At 31.7% G+C, this 18,460-nt stretch overlaps 1 protein-coding gene across 1 annotated transcript in view; it reads left to right on the forward strand.

The window, feature by feature from the left end:
- The window catches only part of LOC129224927 (voltage-dependent calcium channel type A subunit alpha-1-like), a 194,952-nt gene that overhangs the window by 30,296 nt on the left and 146,196 nt on the right, over positions 1 to 18,460 (forward strand). The window contains exons 5-14 of the mRNA XM_054859474.1: positions 1,050 to 1,205; positions 5,419 to 5,642; positions 6,441 to 6,544; positions 7,374 to 7,489; positions 10,059 to 10,118; positions 10,912 to 11,016; positions 12,979 to 12,999; positions 13,356 to 13,440; positions 15,458 to 15,585; positions 18,143 to 18,255. Of these exons, the coding sequence (XP_054715449.1) occupies positions 1,050 to 1,205; positions 5,419 to 5,642; positions 6,441 to 6,544; positions 7,374 to 7,489; positions 10,059 to 10,118; positions 10,912 to 11,016; positions 12,979 to 12,999; positions 13,356 to 13,440; positions 15,458 to 15,585; positions 18,143 to 18,255 (1,112 nt within the window). The remainder of the gene's footprint in view (positions 1 to 1,049; positions 1,206 to 5,418; positions 5,643 to 6,440; positions 6,545 to 7,373; positions 7,490 to 10,058; positions 10,119 to 10,911; positions 11,017 to 12,978; positions 13,000 to 13,355; positions 13,441 to 15,457; positions 15,586 to 18,142; positions 18,256 to 18,460) is intronic.

Below are 18,460 nucleotides of genomic sequence, written 5' to 3' on the forward strand. Positions count from 1 at the left end.
AGAAAAAAAAAGGAATAGAAAAAATCATTAAATGCGTTCACTGTATGAGTACGAAGTATAGCTTTTGCTTTTTCATATATAAATGTGAGAAAATTAATCACATATACATAAACAAGGTGTATCAGTACAGTGTTTACAGACTTTCAGGGCAGATAGAGTACACCTAGACGATGAGAAATCACATAGCAGTGCATGGTTCGAAACGCTTTCCTGATGTGATAGTGACAACACAAAACACAAGGCAGGACACGAATAAGAGAAGAAAATATATTTATTATTTTTAATATAGCAAAAGTGCTGATAAGTTTTTGTCTGGTGTACACAATAGATGTCGTTATGTAAAAGAAACATCAGATGATGGTGCGTGCACACACGCGGTTTTTGTTGCAGCGCTCGCTTTGACGTTCGATCTTCAATGTGCCAGAGATGTGAGGCATGCATCACGGGCCGGGGTCGTAATTTCGAACACCTACTTTAACGACAATCGTTCGCTCCTTCATGTTCTTTTTTCTTAGTTTTTTTGCTGTACTATGGATAATAAACATCATTTCTTCTCTTATTTGTGTCTTCGCTACCACACTGGGAAAGCATTGCCGACCTTCCATTGCTATGTGGTTTCCCATCGTCTAGGTGTACTCTATCTGGCCTGAAAGTCTGTAGACACTGTACGGATCCACCCTGTATAAATCACCTTTATTACCCTTACATTTATTTAAAGACAACTTTTTTTTTTAATTTCATTATAATCATAACTATGATGTTAATTATAATTTTAGCTGGCTTTGCTTCTTTTTGCTATTGTCACTGTTGACTCAAATTATTCTATTGTATTTTAGCATCTTTCTTCATGCTGATAAAATAATTTAAATTTCCACTTTCGCATTTTCGTATCATTTATTCATTGTTATACTTGAAGAAGGATTTAATTGGTCTTGATTCATATTATATTTCATTTTATCTAATATGTTTGAATTCAATGTTTATTTTTTCTTCAGGAACTGCATAGCATAATAGAATGATGCTCTTGCTAACCCAATTCCTTGTTACAGGTCTTCAGGTAGTACTCAAGTCTATCATCAAGGCGATGGCACCTCTACTCCAAATTGGCCTCCTGGTGCTATTTGCCATCGTAATATTTGCTATTATAGGCCTTGAATTTTACAGTGGTGCTCTTCATAAAACTTGTTATAGTAAAGTGGATAGATGTAAGTATGAAATAGGTAAAACAAAGTTTTCACTTTGACAAAATTTTCAAAATAAAACTTGAAAGAAAATGGAAATTTTCTCTCCCTTTAGATTTTTTCCCTTAAATTAATTAATTTTTCCTTAATTTAATTTATAAAACTGTTTGTTACATTTTAGCAGGCAGCCTTTTATATTTTTCTGTTAACGTTGTACAGGTTACCAGCAATATTCACATTGGTAGCATTCAAGGCCAGAGTTTCTCTAAATGAAGTCCGAGTGTTTAAAAAAATCGACTCAAAAATATTGAATTTTCCTTGTGATTCAATAGTTTTCAATAATTCTCCCCTAAACCTTGGCAATAATCAAATCCAACAAAAGAATTCATTAATTCCATTGTTTTATGTGTGAAGATTTAAGTTAATGATTATGATATCATTACGTTAATGATTATGATATGATTTGAAAAAAGGCGTGCTAAATATATTATTCAAAAATATAATAACTACGTTCATAAGTGCTCTACTTATTGTGTCATTAAACAAAGTTTTGCACTTTTGTATTGTTTTTTAAAATCCTAATATATCATGGTTATACAACTCATATGAAGAATGATCTCACTTAAACAAGGCTAACATTATTTCGTTCATAAATAATGCTTAGTAACATAAAAAAAGTTAAATATTGATGGAAAAAATCTCCATACCAATTGACAGTATCATGTGCTTCAAACCCTCAATTTTTTTTAAATAAACAACTGTTAATAGTTTATCTCAACAAAATGTATTCAAAAAATGTTATGTCAAATTGGCAATGCTTTCTATAAAACAAGAAGAAGTTCTGTTGAGAACTAAACGAGCCTACTTTACCGTATATCCATTCTACTTTCTATTACCTGATCAATATTCTCAAAAATAGCTAAAATCGCAAATTGTTTCAAACATATATTCTAAATATTTTAAGCTGATTTCTGGGAATAAAATATTCCTCACTCATCTAAAAAAATTAGATGTGTAAAAAAAAAGCTCTTTTTAAACAAAGCAGCTAATACACTTTTTTTCCCATTAAAATATTTTTTAACAGCTTTCAAAACGAAAAAATAATAGTTAAAATTAATAAGCTCATTAAAATAAATACATCATATCAAAAAAAAAAAATTGTTTCTTTTCGCCTGCTGCCAAAAATATTTTTTTAAATGAATTAATGCACTTACCAAAATAAATAAAAACAATAAAATGTCAACTTAAAGAAATAATTTTCACTGTCAAAAAAAAAAAAAAAGTTGTCTGCGCATATTTTTATGTAGAAACACAAATGACTTCGAGTTGATCCGCCGAAAACTGAATACCTAAATTAAAACTTTAGCGTGAAAATTAAAACAAGTCATATCAACAATAATTATTTCACAGTTAAAACCATAGCTGCGGAGTTGGAGTCGAAGTCAATCTCATTTTGAGATAAAGGAGTTGGAGTCGAATATCCAAGAATCAGAGTCGGTCATTTGTCCTCCGTCTATAAATTTTTGCCAAAGCTGCGAAGTCAGAGTTGAAGTCGGGGAGTGGGAGTCCAATTAATTGTCGGGCACAGGGGTAGGAGTCAGGTGCCCCTAAATTCTTGGAGTCAGAGTCTGGAGTTTGTCGTCAAGCTTTTTCCAACAAAATTTTTTTGAAGTAAATCCGCCTTTAAGTACAGAATCTACATTAACTTTCGGTTTCCCTGTAGGCGCTAATGTTAAGGGATTTGAACTGTTAATAATTGAATGGAAAATTGTTCAATTCAAAAATTTTATATACCAGTTTTTCATTAAAAGCTTTTTCCTACAAAGTTTGTTTGAAGCAAATTCTCCTCACAGATCGGAATTGCCTTGAATTTCCCCGTAGGCGCTAATGTTAAGTTTTTTTGAACTGTTCAAAATTGAAAAAAAAAACAGTTCCAATCAAAATATGAAATATAAGAATGAGGTGTCCTCGCCGAAATCTTTTGAACAAAAAAAAATTGTTTGAATCGGACTATTAACTCAAAAGTTATTAGGGGGGGGGACAGACAGACAGACAGATCGACAGACATTTTCCCCCATTTCAATACCCTACTTTCCAATTTTTCAATTTTCGATATTTATTTAATTATTTTATTTATTTTTGACTTGTTTTTGTTTTTCTGTGATATTTTTAAGATGCATTAAGCCTTCTTTCATGCTTTTTTCTTCTTTTTCTGACTTTTACTGGGAAAGTAGGCTAAAAAGGTTTAAAAAATAAATAAAACTTATTTTGTTTTAGTTTTGCCACATTTTCAGCTTCAAAATAGTGAATTCATAATTTAGACATAAATTAATTTATACTTTTATACATGTATTTTGATTTTAAAAAAGAGAGAGGAAAGAAACTTGGAGCTTTAAAAGTGGCATCAACTCTAATATGATATTTTATGACAAAGCATGAAAATTTTGCTTATTAGCATTGAAAAGTGATTATTGTCTGTATATATGCTGATCTAATTAAACGTCTCTAAGTGTGCATTTTGTAATACTGGAAATTTTGCAATCTTAATCATGGTTGGTTCTTGTTTTACTGTGATACTTATTGAATTGGGTTTAAATACTTATTGAACATTAATCTATATATAATTCAAAGCTAGCCAGAATTTTGTTGCGGCTGAAAAGAAAATACTTACTGCAATCCTCTTTTACCTTTTTTTATCTATATTAATATTGTTAAATTATGATTATTATATCAATCAATCTCGACTACTATACACTTTCCAGAGAAAAAATATTCTTGCAAATACAGTGAAATGCTGTTGCAACAAACTTTAAAGAACTGCCAATTTTGTTTGTTGTTTGAATTTTGTTGTAATTCAAGCAATGTGATGCAAACTAAATCTGAACTGAAAATTTATTTTGTTGAAACGAAATTTCGCTGTATTGGTATGTGTTATAGGGGCTTTCCATAAATGATGTCACACATTTTTTCAGCATTTTTGACCCCATTCCTTCTTTTGTCACAAAGTCACACTTCACCTTATCTCTTCCCTTCTTTTTGTTACATATCATGCTACGAGGGCAAATCAAAAAGCCTTTGTGTCTATTTTTTTAAGCCAAAATATGGCTGGGAATACAAAATGAATATGTACATTCCCAGCAGTGACAGTTCCTTTAACTGTACCAGCCATATTTGCTTTTTGATCGGAGGGTCAAAGCTGCTATCAGTCGTTTAAGATGACGGTCCGTCTTCAGACGTCCACAGCTTATGATCAGCGAAATTTTATTCGTTCTCTATCGAGCAAAAGAGATAAATGCCCCTTGTGTCTCATCAAGTGAGTCTCCAAATGAGACACTTTCCCTGTGTGTGGGGAGCATTTCCCTGCGAATTGCTGTTTGCATTTGTCCCTTGCATATTCGTCTTGTATTCCCAGCCATATTTTGGCTTAAAAAAATGGACACAAAGGCTTTTGATTTGCCCTCGTATTTGTCATGAGAATATTATTGCCCTTCTTATTACCCCTTTCCTCTCCCCCCCCCAACCTCGTCACAAACTCGCACATTTTCACGAACACGCCTCAAAGCCTGACATCATTTGTAGATGATGTCTAAGGGGATTTCACTTCATAAAGTTTGTTTCACTATTGGTACCTCATTTGCATAAGCTAGGAGCTGAAGAATTTTCACACCAAGGACCAGGATTTGAATTCCTGCCAAATCATGGATGATGTGAGTTACGGCACTTTTTCCAAGCATTTCCTAGTGGTTTTGTTATTCTGCTGTCTACTAGCAGGGCCAGATTTAGGGGAGAGCAGGCAGGGCTACTGCCCCAGATCCTCCACAACAAAGGGGCCTCCACAATAAAATTTTTACAAAATATCCTAACTTTCACGGGTCAAAAATATCAGATATATACATATATATCAAAATATTCGGATATATATCAAAGTGTCGGATATTTTCGAAAATATGATGATCTTTTCGAACCCTGATTAGGGGCTTCCACTTCTTCGTTGCCCCGGGGCCACCACACTTCCAAATCCGGCCCTGTCTACCAGCACTTTTGCTTGTACTTATTAGCGAAATGTAAATACTCAAAATGTTAGGTTGTTAGGTTGCAACAAAATGTTCAAAAATGTGATTACGATCCGGTCAAAATTAGATTCTATAAATGCATCGTATGTATTTTCATTTGATTTAAGCCTGGCTTCTTTTCAGCATGTTTTGTTGTGTTGAAGGTAACTAAAGCTATGTTTCAGATGAAATTATTACCGAGGGGGACCAAACCACCCCTTGTTACAAAACCGATGACCCTAAGACAGCACCCACCGGAGCTTACACTTGTAGTCCGGATGAAGCTTGCTGCCAAGAGGGTTGGATAGGACCCAATTATGGGATCACTAGCTTTGATAATATTTTTTTTGCAATGTTGACGGTGTTTCAGTGCATCACCATGGAAGGCTGGACAGCCATTTTATATTGGGTAAGTTGGCATGCTTAGGAAAATTTTCCCTATCTCTCTCTCGCTTTCTCTCTCTCACACACATACGCATGTGAAATTGCTGCATTGATTAAAAAATATAATAGATTGAAAGCTTTGGAAGTTGCAAGGAATACAATATCAATTGTAGCAAGAACCTCTTGTGGCTGGTGCAACTTAGGATATTAAAGTTACCACTTGCAATTTCTTTGTTGAATTATTTTATTGACAATTTATTAAATTCAAAAAATGGCATAATAATTTATAGGTTGTCATATTTTTTTGTATTTTTGTACATTTGGGATGATTCAGTTTTGCTTGTCGATAAATTTGATGACTAATAAATGTTCTTAGTGGTTTAGAATATAATTCACATTTTATTCATTTATTTATTTTTAAAATTATGTTGTGCATTAGACATCATTAAGAATATTTGACTGATGCATAGACATTTTGTTGTGTCAAAAAATATCTTTGTCCTAACCGAAAATTTTCTTGAAGACTAGTGAATAAAGACAGATTATACAGAAATTCACCGGAAAAAAATTATTCAAAAATATGTAACTTAAATCGGTTATTGTTGTTTCTTCTTTTTTTTCTGAAACTTTTTTTTTAATTTTGTTTGAATAGTTTTTAAAAAGGCTAAATTAAGTTGCAGTCATAATTGAATAATTCTCCTCCTCCAGCCCTCACCAGAAGACATCCTGAGTGGGTAGTGAAAATTATAAGCTTGTGAGAATGCGTACTGTTATTTTTATTTATAAGTTTCAATTATCTTATAATCTCTTCTATATTTTATAGACAAATGATGCTCTAGGAAGTACCTACAACTGGATATATTTTGTACCTCTTATTATTCTGGGATCATTTTTTATGCTCAACTTAGTTCTTGGTGTTCTTAGTGGGTAAGTTGATATTCAGACTTAAATTCTTGGGGATGCATTGAAATAAATATTTTGTTCAGTGGATGACATGCTGACATGTATTAGCATATGAATATTAAGCATGGCAAAACTGTTTAGCTATTTTTGGGAAACTCATTTTAGATTAGCAATGCTGTTATAGTCGAAATGTTACCGAAACATTATTTGTAATATGTGAATAAATACATTGAATGTGCTTATTCTTTTCTTTTCTGTCATTGTACCTGAAACAGATCTCAACATTTATATAAATTTTGTGTTACTTTTTGATGAAGTTTTTCAATTTGTTAACTTTGCTGTTGACCTCTCTTGACAACCACGTAATACATTGTTGTTGCTCTTTTTTTTTGCTTTTTACTTTAAATTTTTGCAAATGCTTTGTATCTACATGCCTTCCAATTTCATTTTATTTTAGATATTAATTCTGTTATTTATTCATAATATATATTTTATGTTATTCTCATAATTTTTTCATTTTATTATTATTTTGCTTTTTTCCTTATTTTCTTCATTTTGTTTGTTGCTATGGATATCAATGGTAAACCTATTAACATGTTTCATTTTGATAAATTTATACAACTGGATCATGTCCTTTCGAACTCTCCTTTGCTCCAGGGTGTAAATTTTAATATTTAAGCCTTTTAAGTCTGATATCGTTATCTAAATCTGAAAGTCCCCCTAGCCTAGTAGCCCTTCTTTGAACCCATTTTTCAATAAAGATATAGCTTACTCCAATAAAGAAACCAAAACACACATTTTCACATTCCCACGAACAAACAATTTTATACTTATCAACTTCTTTTTGTTTCAGTGAATTTGCTAAAGAGAGAGAACGTGTGGAAAATAGACAAACTTTTTTAAAAATTAGAAGACAGCAGCAATTAGAAAAAGAATTGAATGGTTATGTTGAATGGATATGTAAAGCAGGTATGAAATTTTGAAAGTATTAATAATGCAAGAATTAAAGTTTTGGCCTCATGCTGTAATGCATGTTGCATTGTGATAAAGTGAACACAACCAGTTTATGATATGAAAGTGAAGCCTTTTTACAAAGAATGATAAAATAAAAGGACACATTTTCTATACCAAATTTGTTAGAATAGAGTCGATTATCGTGAAAACAAAATATAGGATAAAATCCGCCTATAACACTTGATCTAACTGCCCTTTAAGGGTCTCCCAAAAAAGCCTCAAAGTATCTGTGTCTACAATTTTTTTATTTGATTTATGTGCATTGATTATTTTGGTGCATTCATCAAATTTGATTGCGCCCGCATTTTCTGTATACCAGGTGTCCTGAAATTGACCGACTGTTTTTAAAAAATTATAACAGGAAAACGGTTAGTTATAAAAAGCAAATTCTTGCAGAAAATTCATGTGGTGGTCCGTACATTTTCCCCCCTGAGTTCCAAATTTTAGTTCAAGAATTTTTCAATAGATAGCGCTGCAGATAGTAAGCCTGTAAGTTAAAAAAAGAAGATTTGAAATTCACCGATTTTCCCTCCAATTGGGACATGTGATTGCAGACAACGGGTAACATTTTAAAAATATTGTTATGTAATTTTGTTCATTAAAAACATTTTTCGTAACCTTATAGTGTTATTTTCTAACTTTCTTTGGTTGACGAGCTTACTATAAAAATTTGTTTTGTTTCATTAACCATTTTCCTGTTTTATTTTTTTTTAAATAGTCTATTTCAGGACACCCTGTGTCCAGGGCCGTCCGAAGAGCTGACAGCGCCCGGGGCGAATATTTCTATGTGCGCCCCCCTATAAACACAGAAAAATCAAGTTAGTTATAACGTCATTGCATCATATGCGTGAATGAGTACTTGCCTTTTCTACATATTAATAAACAGAGCAATCAGAGGACTATGCATAATACAAATTAAAATGCAAGCAATGAATCTCTTTCTAATATTTCTGAAACATTAATGCCCCAAAAACGTTTGGAAAAATGGAAAGTAGAATGTTACCTCACAAGATAAAAAACAAACAATTAAAACTGAATTAGTTACCCATAATTGATTGAACTAAGAACACAAATACATAATTTTCTGGTTATAAATAGAAAATGTATTTATCAAAGTACATTTCATCAAAATTAAATTTCGGTCTGGACTCATTCAATTATTCTTTTCAAGAGTTTTTTGGTTATACTTGTACCAACTTATTACTAGCTTTCATAGATGTTAAAAAAAAAAAAGATGTAATTCTTTTGATCAAATATTTTTAAGTTTTAGATGAAAGCCCCCCCCCCCCAAATACTCAACAACATCAAAAATCATTCAGCATTTTGATTTTGGAGCTTTAACTTCGAAAAATTACTGGCCCCTGATATTTCAAAATATGGCCTTACAATTGTATTTTAAGACTTGATTTTAAGAAAATATTCGGGCATGGGTACCCATACCGCCTTTCTTTAATGTCACAAGCAATGTGTTTTTTAAGCGAGACTTACAAAAAATTTAAGTGGAACAGCCCTGAGTGTAAAACATTGCCTAAATTTTTTGGAGCAAAATTTTGAAAATATGTCCAGTGAAATGCTCCAGGTCCTCCTTTTTACTGTGCAAATTTTCGTTTTTGAGACTGAAATTTTGAAAACTTGCAGGGGGAGAAGGAACTGATTTAAATCAGTTAAAAATTTTTTAAAAAATCGATCGGAAACAGTATTTGTGCTCCCTCCCTTACCCTAGCGCCAATAAACATGGCCTATAATCACATTTTTAAGGCTTCAATTTCTAGAAATATCCTCAGAGATCCCTCTATCTTTCCCCCCATAACATGTGCAAAGAAAGTCAAAAACTGCATTTTTTTAAAACTAAAAGTTTCAAAATTTTGATCGGACCCCCCCCCCCCCTTTTCTTATTAGATCAAAACATATATATATCTATATTTTTGTTTTTGTTCTTTCAATGTGCCACCCTAGAACTTTTTTCTTTTTACGTCACTGAATGCAGGGGGCAGAATTCCAAGAAATTTGGTGGGAACTAGACAAAGGAAAAGTGCCAACTAGTACAAATCAGGCGTTGGGCTTTTCCTCTACTTTAAAAACTCCAGATTTTTTGAAAATTTTCAAAATTGTTCTGTCGCATTTTTAAGTTTGTGTTGCTTAGAAACTTAAGTTTTGAGTTGAAAGTCAGGCTAATGAAAAACATCCAAGAAGTGCATATCTGCAAATACAAAAGTTCTGCCATTGCCATGAAGTGAATCAATAAAAATTTGAATAGGGAAGTTATTAGAGGATGAACCAAATTTGAAAATTTTTGCAAATTTGTTGATTAGTTGTTCTTATCCATCGCCCTCGTTGAGGCAGGGTTGTAAATTGGCATTTAGGTAAAATGTAAAGTATTTTTGTTGAGAAAGTTATCAGTTCTGTAAGACACTGATTTTGATTGATGAAAAACTAAACTTCTCAACCCTTTTTTGAGAACTTAATGATTTTGTGCTAACTTTTGAAACATAATCAGCAATTTTGAATACTTTTTATTTTTCAGAGGAAGTTATTTTAGCAGAAGAGAGAACTACATCAGAAGAAAAGCTTCATATTATTGAAGGTAATTAAACTCTGGTTTTTGTGAATTTATAGCATATCATTCTTTATGAGCAGTCCTCCATTATTGCATCTGTGGCAAAGCTTAAATGAATAAGAGAAAAAGGCTTAAGAGAGTGAACATTGGGCAAAAGCATTTTTTGAATGCCTTTTCATCAATAAATTCATTTCTTTGCTTTGAAAAAGGGTTCTTTGTAACCTGAAGCATGTGTTTGTAACTCTTCGTTTTAAATTGTTATAATGTTCTTAAATCTCTTTTCTTTGCTGAAAGTTATTAAATAATACTATTGCATCTAGGAGTGGATACAAGAGAGGTTTATGGGGGTCATGACCCCCATTAAACCGTCAATGTTATCATCCATCCATCATTATTGTATGAGATCATAATTTAATACTTGCTTACAAGATTCATGAATGTAGAATATCATGCAAATATATTATTACACAGTGTGCATTCAAATACTTCATGAATAAAGTATGTGTTTTACATAATCTTTTTGATTTATTAATCATTTGTTTCAGTAAATATTTGAAATATATAATGCTTACTTTCGTTACTTCTGATATTGATTAAAAATTGTTTACCCTTTTGTTGCAAACTTTTATCTCCCCCTCCCCCGCTCTTAAGTCATCCCCAACCCTCACAACTAAAGTTGTCAAAAAATAAGTTACACTTTAACTATACATTCATTTTATTACAAAAAAAAGAAGAAATATCTCAATCATTTTTTACTAGTTTCTCCAAAAATAAAACTTTTGCTTTAAAGAGTTAAGTTAATGAATCAAATTATTTCCAGCTCGGAAAAGAACTGCCAAAAGGAAAAAGATGAAAAACATGCACAGTAAAAGCACAGACGAAGATGAAGAAGATGATGATGGTAGCAAAGAAAGCGATTCTGTTTGTGAGTATTTCATACTTTCTTTTTTTTTTCTTTTGGTGCACATAAATTGTTCTCATACATTGTCTCTCAGTTTCTTGGTGTATATTATTTTCTCGCCATGCTTTAAATAATACATTCAACAGCACTGGTAGAATTTTTTTAATTGACCAGATTTAATCAAAAATTTATAAACAAAGTGCTTGCAGGCTATTTCAAAAACTTTTTTAGTCATGTAGTGTTAGGTAAAGTTGTAGTTGGAGGGATTTTGAGATAAGACTTTGTTCAAAGTCGGAGTTGGTTATTTTCCCTCAATGTCTGCAGCTGTGCCAGGGCTGCGAACTCAGAGTCAGGCTGATTTTGGAATAAAGGAGTTGAAGGCTCTAAATTTCCAAGGGCCTCCAACTCTGAAGTTTTAGAATTATGTGGGTGCAAAAGACTACTGGAATGAGCTTAAATGATTGTTAAGATCCAAAGGAGAGCAGCAACTGACATTGTCCATATCAATAAGTTTTACAGACTAAATTATTTTCAATAATTATTTATTTTTAAAGTTAATTTAAAATAATGTAACAATTATTTATTGTAAAACAATAAAATTAGTTCAGTTTTATTAGGATAAAATTTTAAAGCAACAAAGAAGTTTTTTAATGCTCTTTTCTCTGAGCTGGCAATGACTAGGTGAAAATTGTTTGTGAATATGTACCAATGAAGAAATAAAAAAACTCTGAACTAAATGCTAAGCTAAGCTTGATCCCCAATTTACTTATACTTAATCTTCCTTCAAGTGTTGCTTGTGTCTAGTGGTGTAGTCTTGAGGGAAAATGTTGGAGGTTGTTTACAGATGCAAACATAAGTTATTTAACTTATAAAGACATTTAAATTAAAAAAGGGTGTAACACACTTGAATTTAGATTAAAAACTAGGGGAATGTGATTTACAATAAAAAAGTAAAGATATTATTTTCCAAAGTTCCCCTTGACTACATTACTGCTGGTCTCATTAGTTTGAAGTGAAATACAATTTAACTTCACTTAGAGACTATATAAATGATGTCATATTTTTTACAAATACAAAACATTTTACCTCATACCCCCCCCCCCCCCCGCCCCTTCTTATCTCAAAGTATCACATTTCACCTAAGCTCCTCCCCTTGTCACATGTCACACTTTTGTTTTCATTTGCATATTTTTGTTCAAAAAATGTGATATCACTCTTCTTCTTACCCCTCATTTCTCCTTGTCACCCCACCCCCAAGTCGTGACATCATTTGTAGAGGACCTCTTATTGTATCTTACTGTGTTATTGAACTTTAATTTGTGTAATTCTATAATTATTTATATTCAATTTATAGTTTACTTGGTCTGTTTACATGAATTATTAGCTTATTATGTTTTTTGATATTTATGGTAAAAATTTTGTTTACTGCTTTTTAATTGACATTCTTCATGTATTCAAAATCGCAAATTAAGAAAAGTAATGTAATTTTCTTGCAATGATTTCTCAAGTATTAAGAAAAAGAAATTAAAAAAAAAAGTTTCTTCTTTGGATATTTTCAGAAAAATTATCTATCCTGGAAATGAAAATATAACTTTTCCTTAATTGTTCCTGAAATTCTAAATCCTGAATAGTGCCAGAAAGTTAAGTGAGCTTCTATAGATTGGGTTTCAAAATTGAAACTGTGGGAACCTCCACCTAGTATTAAAATTTGATGTACAGGCTGAAATATTTATAAAGTTGTGTCAGAAGGTTTTAATTTGATTAATGTTCTTCAAAATCTACCATTATACAAGACCATTTAAAATTATTTCTGAGCATTTGACTGCAGCAATTGATTTTGAATGTGTACTATCTTTGTGTAAAACATCAGAGCATGAATAAATTCGTGAAAGCAAAAACATACGATGATAAAAATTTTACTTCTTAATGCTGATCAACTATTAGTGTAGACTAACAATTTTCTTTTCTCCCTGTTTTCAAACATAGCTAAAAAGGGTAAATTAAAAGGTGAGTAATCAGTGCCTTTGTTCTAAAGTTCTGCTTTAGTGCTTGTTCTGTGCTTTTGTGTATCGACCTTTTGCTTGTGGCCGCTGGTAGAACTGTTGTACCAAGCAAAATCTTTTTTTTTCATCCCTTCTCTGCTTGTTGTATAAATGTAGCTGTACTGGTTTAGATTTTTGTCCAAAAGCCTATACATTAATTATTAATAGCAACAAATAATGCTTATTGCACGTTATGTGTCTTTCATTCTTGTTGTCAATAAAAGAAGGCTAAATGTTCTTTTTGTTGATTTATTATTTTTCTGCAGAAGTATTAATATTTACAAGTTCAATGTTCTTTTCATCATTTTTGTGTTTTTGCAGGTTTGGCTAGGGCTTCCTATTTCAAGGCCAAAATAAAGAACAAAGGAGCATGTAAAGCTTTTTGGCGTGTAGAAAAAAGAATAAGGTTTGTAGTAGTTTTGCTGTTTCATTCTTCTTTCTCTTTTTTTGTTCAATATCCTGTTTCTCATTAACATTTGAGGCAGTGAGAAGAAAAGGGATGCAAGTGGCAAAATTAAAAATTTGGAGATAACCAGTACAAATAGTAGGTGAACCTCTCCTCTGTCTTGGGGCAAGAGATTGTGCTAGTAGCCCTGGTAGGTGCTGCTGTATAGCATGATTTAGAAAAAAATTTCAATGAAAGCCTACCTAGGATCTGATCTTTAAACGCGTTTTACTCGAAACTTAAAATAGTCCATTTGCATCCCATTGCTTCTCACTGCCTCATTTATTCATTCTTTCTCATCTAACCATTTTTATGTTCACAACTTATGCTCCGACGTTTAATAAAGAATTGCCCATGTGTTCAGATATATCAGAAGTAGAAAAATTGAAAACTTCAGCATCTTGTCTTTTTCCAATTGTTATTGTAATTATTATTGTTATTATTCTGTCTCAAAACTCTCAGCTTAAAAGAAGCAAGTTTTTTTTTCTTTTTTGACACACACATAACTAACCTTTTATTAAATACAATATTTTTTTCCCAAATTTCCAGCACATTATTAGTGACAAGCAAATTTTTTCTGTTCAGATAGTTTAATAGCTTCATATTAACTTAAGAATTCTCTTAGAAATACATTAAAATATAGTGTTTTAACAATATCTTAAACCATGGCTTCTGTGGAGTTAACCTCCTCCCCTCTTTCCTTTTTGTGCTCCTACATACATACATTTTCATATATAACATGAAATATTGCTGTATAGTTGAATAAGCCATCTTAATAATCTAAAGTAAGAATCAAAACAAGAAAAATGTGTGTCCCGATAACCCTAGTAAAACTTTAAACACATGATGAAAGAAATTCTTCACTTTTTATGATGCAATTTGAAAAATAATTCAAACTATACTGTGATATAATGTTTAGTTGGCCTGTACCTGGTTTAAAATATTTTCCTTCGATTTAGAATTCAAAAAGATCTGAACTTACACACTAAGCGTTACAGATAATGAATATGCAATGTTATTTGACGTTTCAATTGCAGTCTTTTTAATTAGCCAATTGTGCTTTCAGTAGGACAAAACTAAACTTCTCAACTCCTCATGGTGTTACCTTCCTTTAAAAAAAAACCAACGAAAAATATCCAATCATACATTTATGGAAAATTTATTTGTGTAATTGGAAGTTTCATTCCAATTCACACCACTGTCCCAATATACCCCATTTTACAGTGATTGCTCTTTCATGTTATTATTTTCATTTTATCAACCAAAATACTACTGTACAGTAGACTCTTGATTATCCGTGGGTGGGTTATCCGTCAGGCGGATTATCCGCAACCTTTCTTACTTTCAAAAAAAAAATATTTTTTTTAGCAATGATTAACTGAATGTAGATAAAAGAACACATTTCAACATAACAAGTGCTAAAATCTTTTTTTTTAATAATTCCTACTTCTTTCTTTCCTCCCCCTTAAAATGACGTCAGACTTCCTAAAAGCACTGAAATCTTACTAGTTTAAACCTAATTTTTAAATCTGCACTACATACTGCATTAGATCTGCAATACTTACTGATTTTTGTATCTACCCCACTTACTGAATTATAGATCTACGCTACTAGCAAACGTTAACAAGTGACTGGACTAGTCTTGAAAAAAATTCCCTCCCCAACATTTTAAGGTGTTGCAATGAATTTGTTTGCACGATTAGCTTGCATGTGTAAGTAATCCGTTTGCAATAATAAGCGATCCTTTTCTAGCATTTACATGCATTTTTTACATACTAATTTTTAGCTATAGTTTAAATTTATGTGAGTGTTATTGATATTTTTTAGATTGCATACACTAGCATAGCTTTTTATCTAGTTTGTGTATTATCTGCAAATTTACCTGCTTATCCGTGGTTACTGTGTTCCATTTTTTAAAAGTGTTGCCCTAATATGTTTTTTCTTCTGAAACTAAAAATAATCATTTTCTTAATTGCAGATTTTTTATTCGTCATGCTGTAAAAACCCAAGCCTTTTACTGGTTTGTGATAGTCCTAGTGTTTTTAAATACTGTATGCGTAGCAGCTAATCACTACGGCCAACCAGATTGGCTGACAGATTTTTTATGTGAGTACTTTTTACAAATAATTATATTAGTACAATTTTTCGCGATGTTCTTCGATATTTATATTAGTTACTTAGTTGTTGGTTACTAAAAATGTAGCTCTTGAAATGTGTATCTCTTGAATTTTGAAACTTCTCTTAAAAACATTGATGTATTTGTCATTATACTTTCTCATTTTGGGTATTTCTTAATGCATGCCTTTATTTCAATATTTATCCCAAATGAAGATATAGTAGCATAGCACTAGAATATCAGATGCATGGTTTGAGATACAAAACCACTTAAAGATTTTGAAATCAATCTTTTGCTTTTCAAATCATGAACTGCCATTTGTTGACAAATTGTGAAATTAAGTAATAGTTTGCAAATAAACATGAAGTGAAGAAAAGGTTTTGAAGTTCTGACAATATTGTGATGTACAGCATGTACTTTCATTGCACAGGTGCACTGGTGCTGAAGCCACCAGAATGTATTGCTTTCTAGTGTATTCTAGTATTGATTTCTGGGGTAAATTTTCTCTTTTTGCATAAAAATTGTTCTAGTCAAATTTTTGCACAAATTTCCTCCTTACTATTGAGCATTCATTTAATAATGTTTTATTTATTTACCTGTCATTTATCTGACAATGTGTGGAATTGTGTAATAAAGAAGCAAAAGATTTCAACATCATTCTTCTGTAAAAGAAAGTCAGTTGTAAACCTAGAATACTTTTTGCAATGCAAATCCTATTTGAAAGTCCATTTTTATGACCAGAATTGCTTTCCAAGGGAAGGTAAGTTTAGGGTGTAATCTGGGCTAATGATCACTGCTGATTTGGTGCTGACAGCGTTATGAGTGCAACCCTAGTCCAGTTTATTTTAGTGGAGAGCAACTTGGGGACCAACAGGTTTATTTGTGGTACTGAAGAAGTTCAGCTTTTTTTCTTTTTTTTTTTCAAAGTTTTTTTTTTTTTTTCAATTTTAGTTTTAATTAATTTATTTTTTAGTATAGGAAATTGATTAAAAAAAACCTTGATACAGTCGACTCTTGCTAACTCGAAATGGAAGCAAAGACATAAAAATTCGAGTTATTAAAAATTTGAGTTATCGAAAATCTTTAAAAAATCTTAATATAGTAAGTACTATGTACCTTATTAAAAAAATCAATTATAAAATAAGAACTTACCATATTTTATTTAAAATAACTGTCAAGAAGAGTTTGACAGGTATTATTTTTTCTTTCCACATCAATTACATTTTCCAGATAGGAAATAGCATTGAATGTCTTTGGGTCTATATCAGGTCTTGATTCAATGAACGCCCACATGACATGCATGGCACTTTCTGCTTCTTTAAAGGGTATCGTTTTTGGATTCATAAGTTCTTCAATGTCTTCACCTTCCTCTTCTGTTCTCGCAATATGTTTTTACCAAGTGGAATGTTCTGGGTCCGACACTGAGTTATCCATTTTATCAAGCATTTTTTAACTTCTGGATATTCCTCAATCTTCCTTCTTTTCCGATCCCCTCGATTATCATCAAAGTTTTTAAGAATAGTCTTTTTGTTTTTGAGAATGGTTAACAGTGTACTGTTCGGAATACCAAACTCCTTTGCAATATCAATCTTTTTCTTTCCCCTTTTTTCAACCGCATCAATCACCTTTTTTTCCCCTCTGCTATAGAAAGTGTAGTGCATTTTCGTTTTGCAGCCATAACTCGATGAAAAATAAGCTTTAGCTTCTTTGCAGCACTAATAAGCAAAGTAGGAAGACGAAGACTAGAACGAGAAAGGGTTATGTTCTGAGAAGTAGTCACTCAGGTTGAGAGATCGTTTATTCTAGAAACTTGACCATTGTCCACTGCTGACAGAAAACAGCAGCTGAAACACGTCTCTCCTCCATACTTGTGGTGAACACAACTGTGAAAATTAAAAACAAAAGAGAGAGCCCAAGAACATGTTTCTCTTCTCAAGAGCGCGTAAATGAGGGAGATAACAAAGTAAAAGGCTTGAAAATAGAGTTTTTAGGGATTGAAATTTTTTTTGGGTGAAAGAAAAAACATCGAGTTATTAAGAAGAAAGAAAAGATACTTCGAGTTAAAGAGATAAAATTGCATTAAAAAAGCATTAAAGGTGCAGAGAAATACTTTTTTTCGAGTTATCGAAGTTCGAGTTATCGCGAGTTGACTATAATATGAAGAGAATCCTATACAAGAAACTAAACTTGGTAATAAGTTGTCCTCAAAATTTATTCTATTCTAAATTCAATTCATTTCTCTCAAACTCTAAATAGCTCTCTTGTTTCTTTAGTTGACTTGTCCAAAATTGTAACTTTGTAAAGGCTTTGCTTTGACAGTAATCAATTTGCACTTTTACTTGTTTGCAAATATTTAAAAAAAAATAATTTCTGAAAGATAAAAAGCTATGATTTCAAACTATTGTTTATCTCATGATCATATGTTTCAATGATTTGAAAGATACTTAACTGAACTAATGCATGTTAATAAAATTCATCTTGCCTGTTTTCCTGTATTTTGCTCTTGATAGTTCAGAAATGAAAACTTAATGTCTTCTATTGTTTCAGACTATGCAGAATTTGTATTTTTGGGACTTTTCATCTGTGAAATGTTTATTAAAGTTTATGCCCTCGGGCCTCGCCTATACTTCGAATCTGCCTTCAACAGATTTGACTGTGTTGTAAGTTGAGTTTACTTTTTGTCCATACTATTATCTGTTTCATTTTATCTAAAACTTTTTTCACATATTCAAAAAGTTTATCTTAGAATGTAAAGAATTGTTGCTCTACTACTGGCCATTCGTTATTTAACTTAAATATTAAGTATCACTGAGCGTCAAAAAAATACCTTCAAAATGCTTCTAGTATAATTCTTTCTGATACTTA

Source organism: Uloborus diversus, chromosome 6 (genome assembly GCF_026930045.1).
Source record: "Uloborus diversus isolate 005 chromosome 6, Udiv.v.3.1, whole genome shotgun sequence".
NCBI classification, from domain to species: Eukaryota; Metazoa; Arthropoda; class Arachnida; order Araneae; family Uloboridae; genus Uloborus; species Uloborus diversus.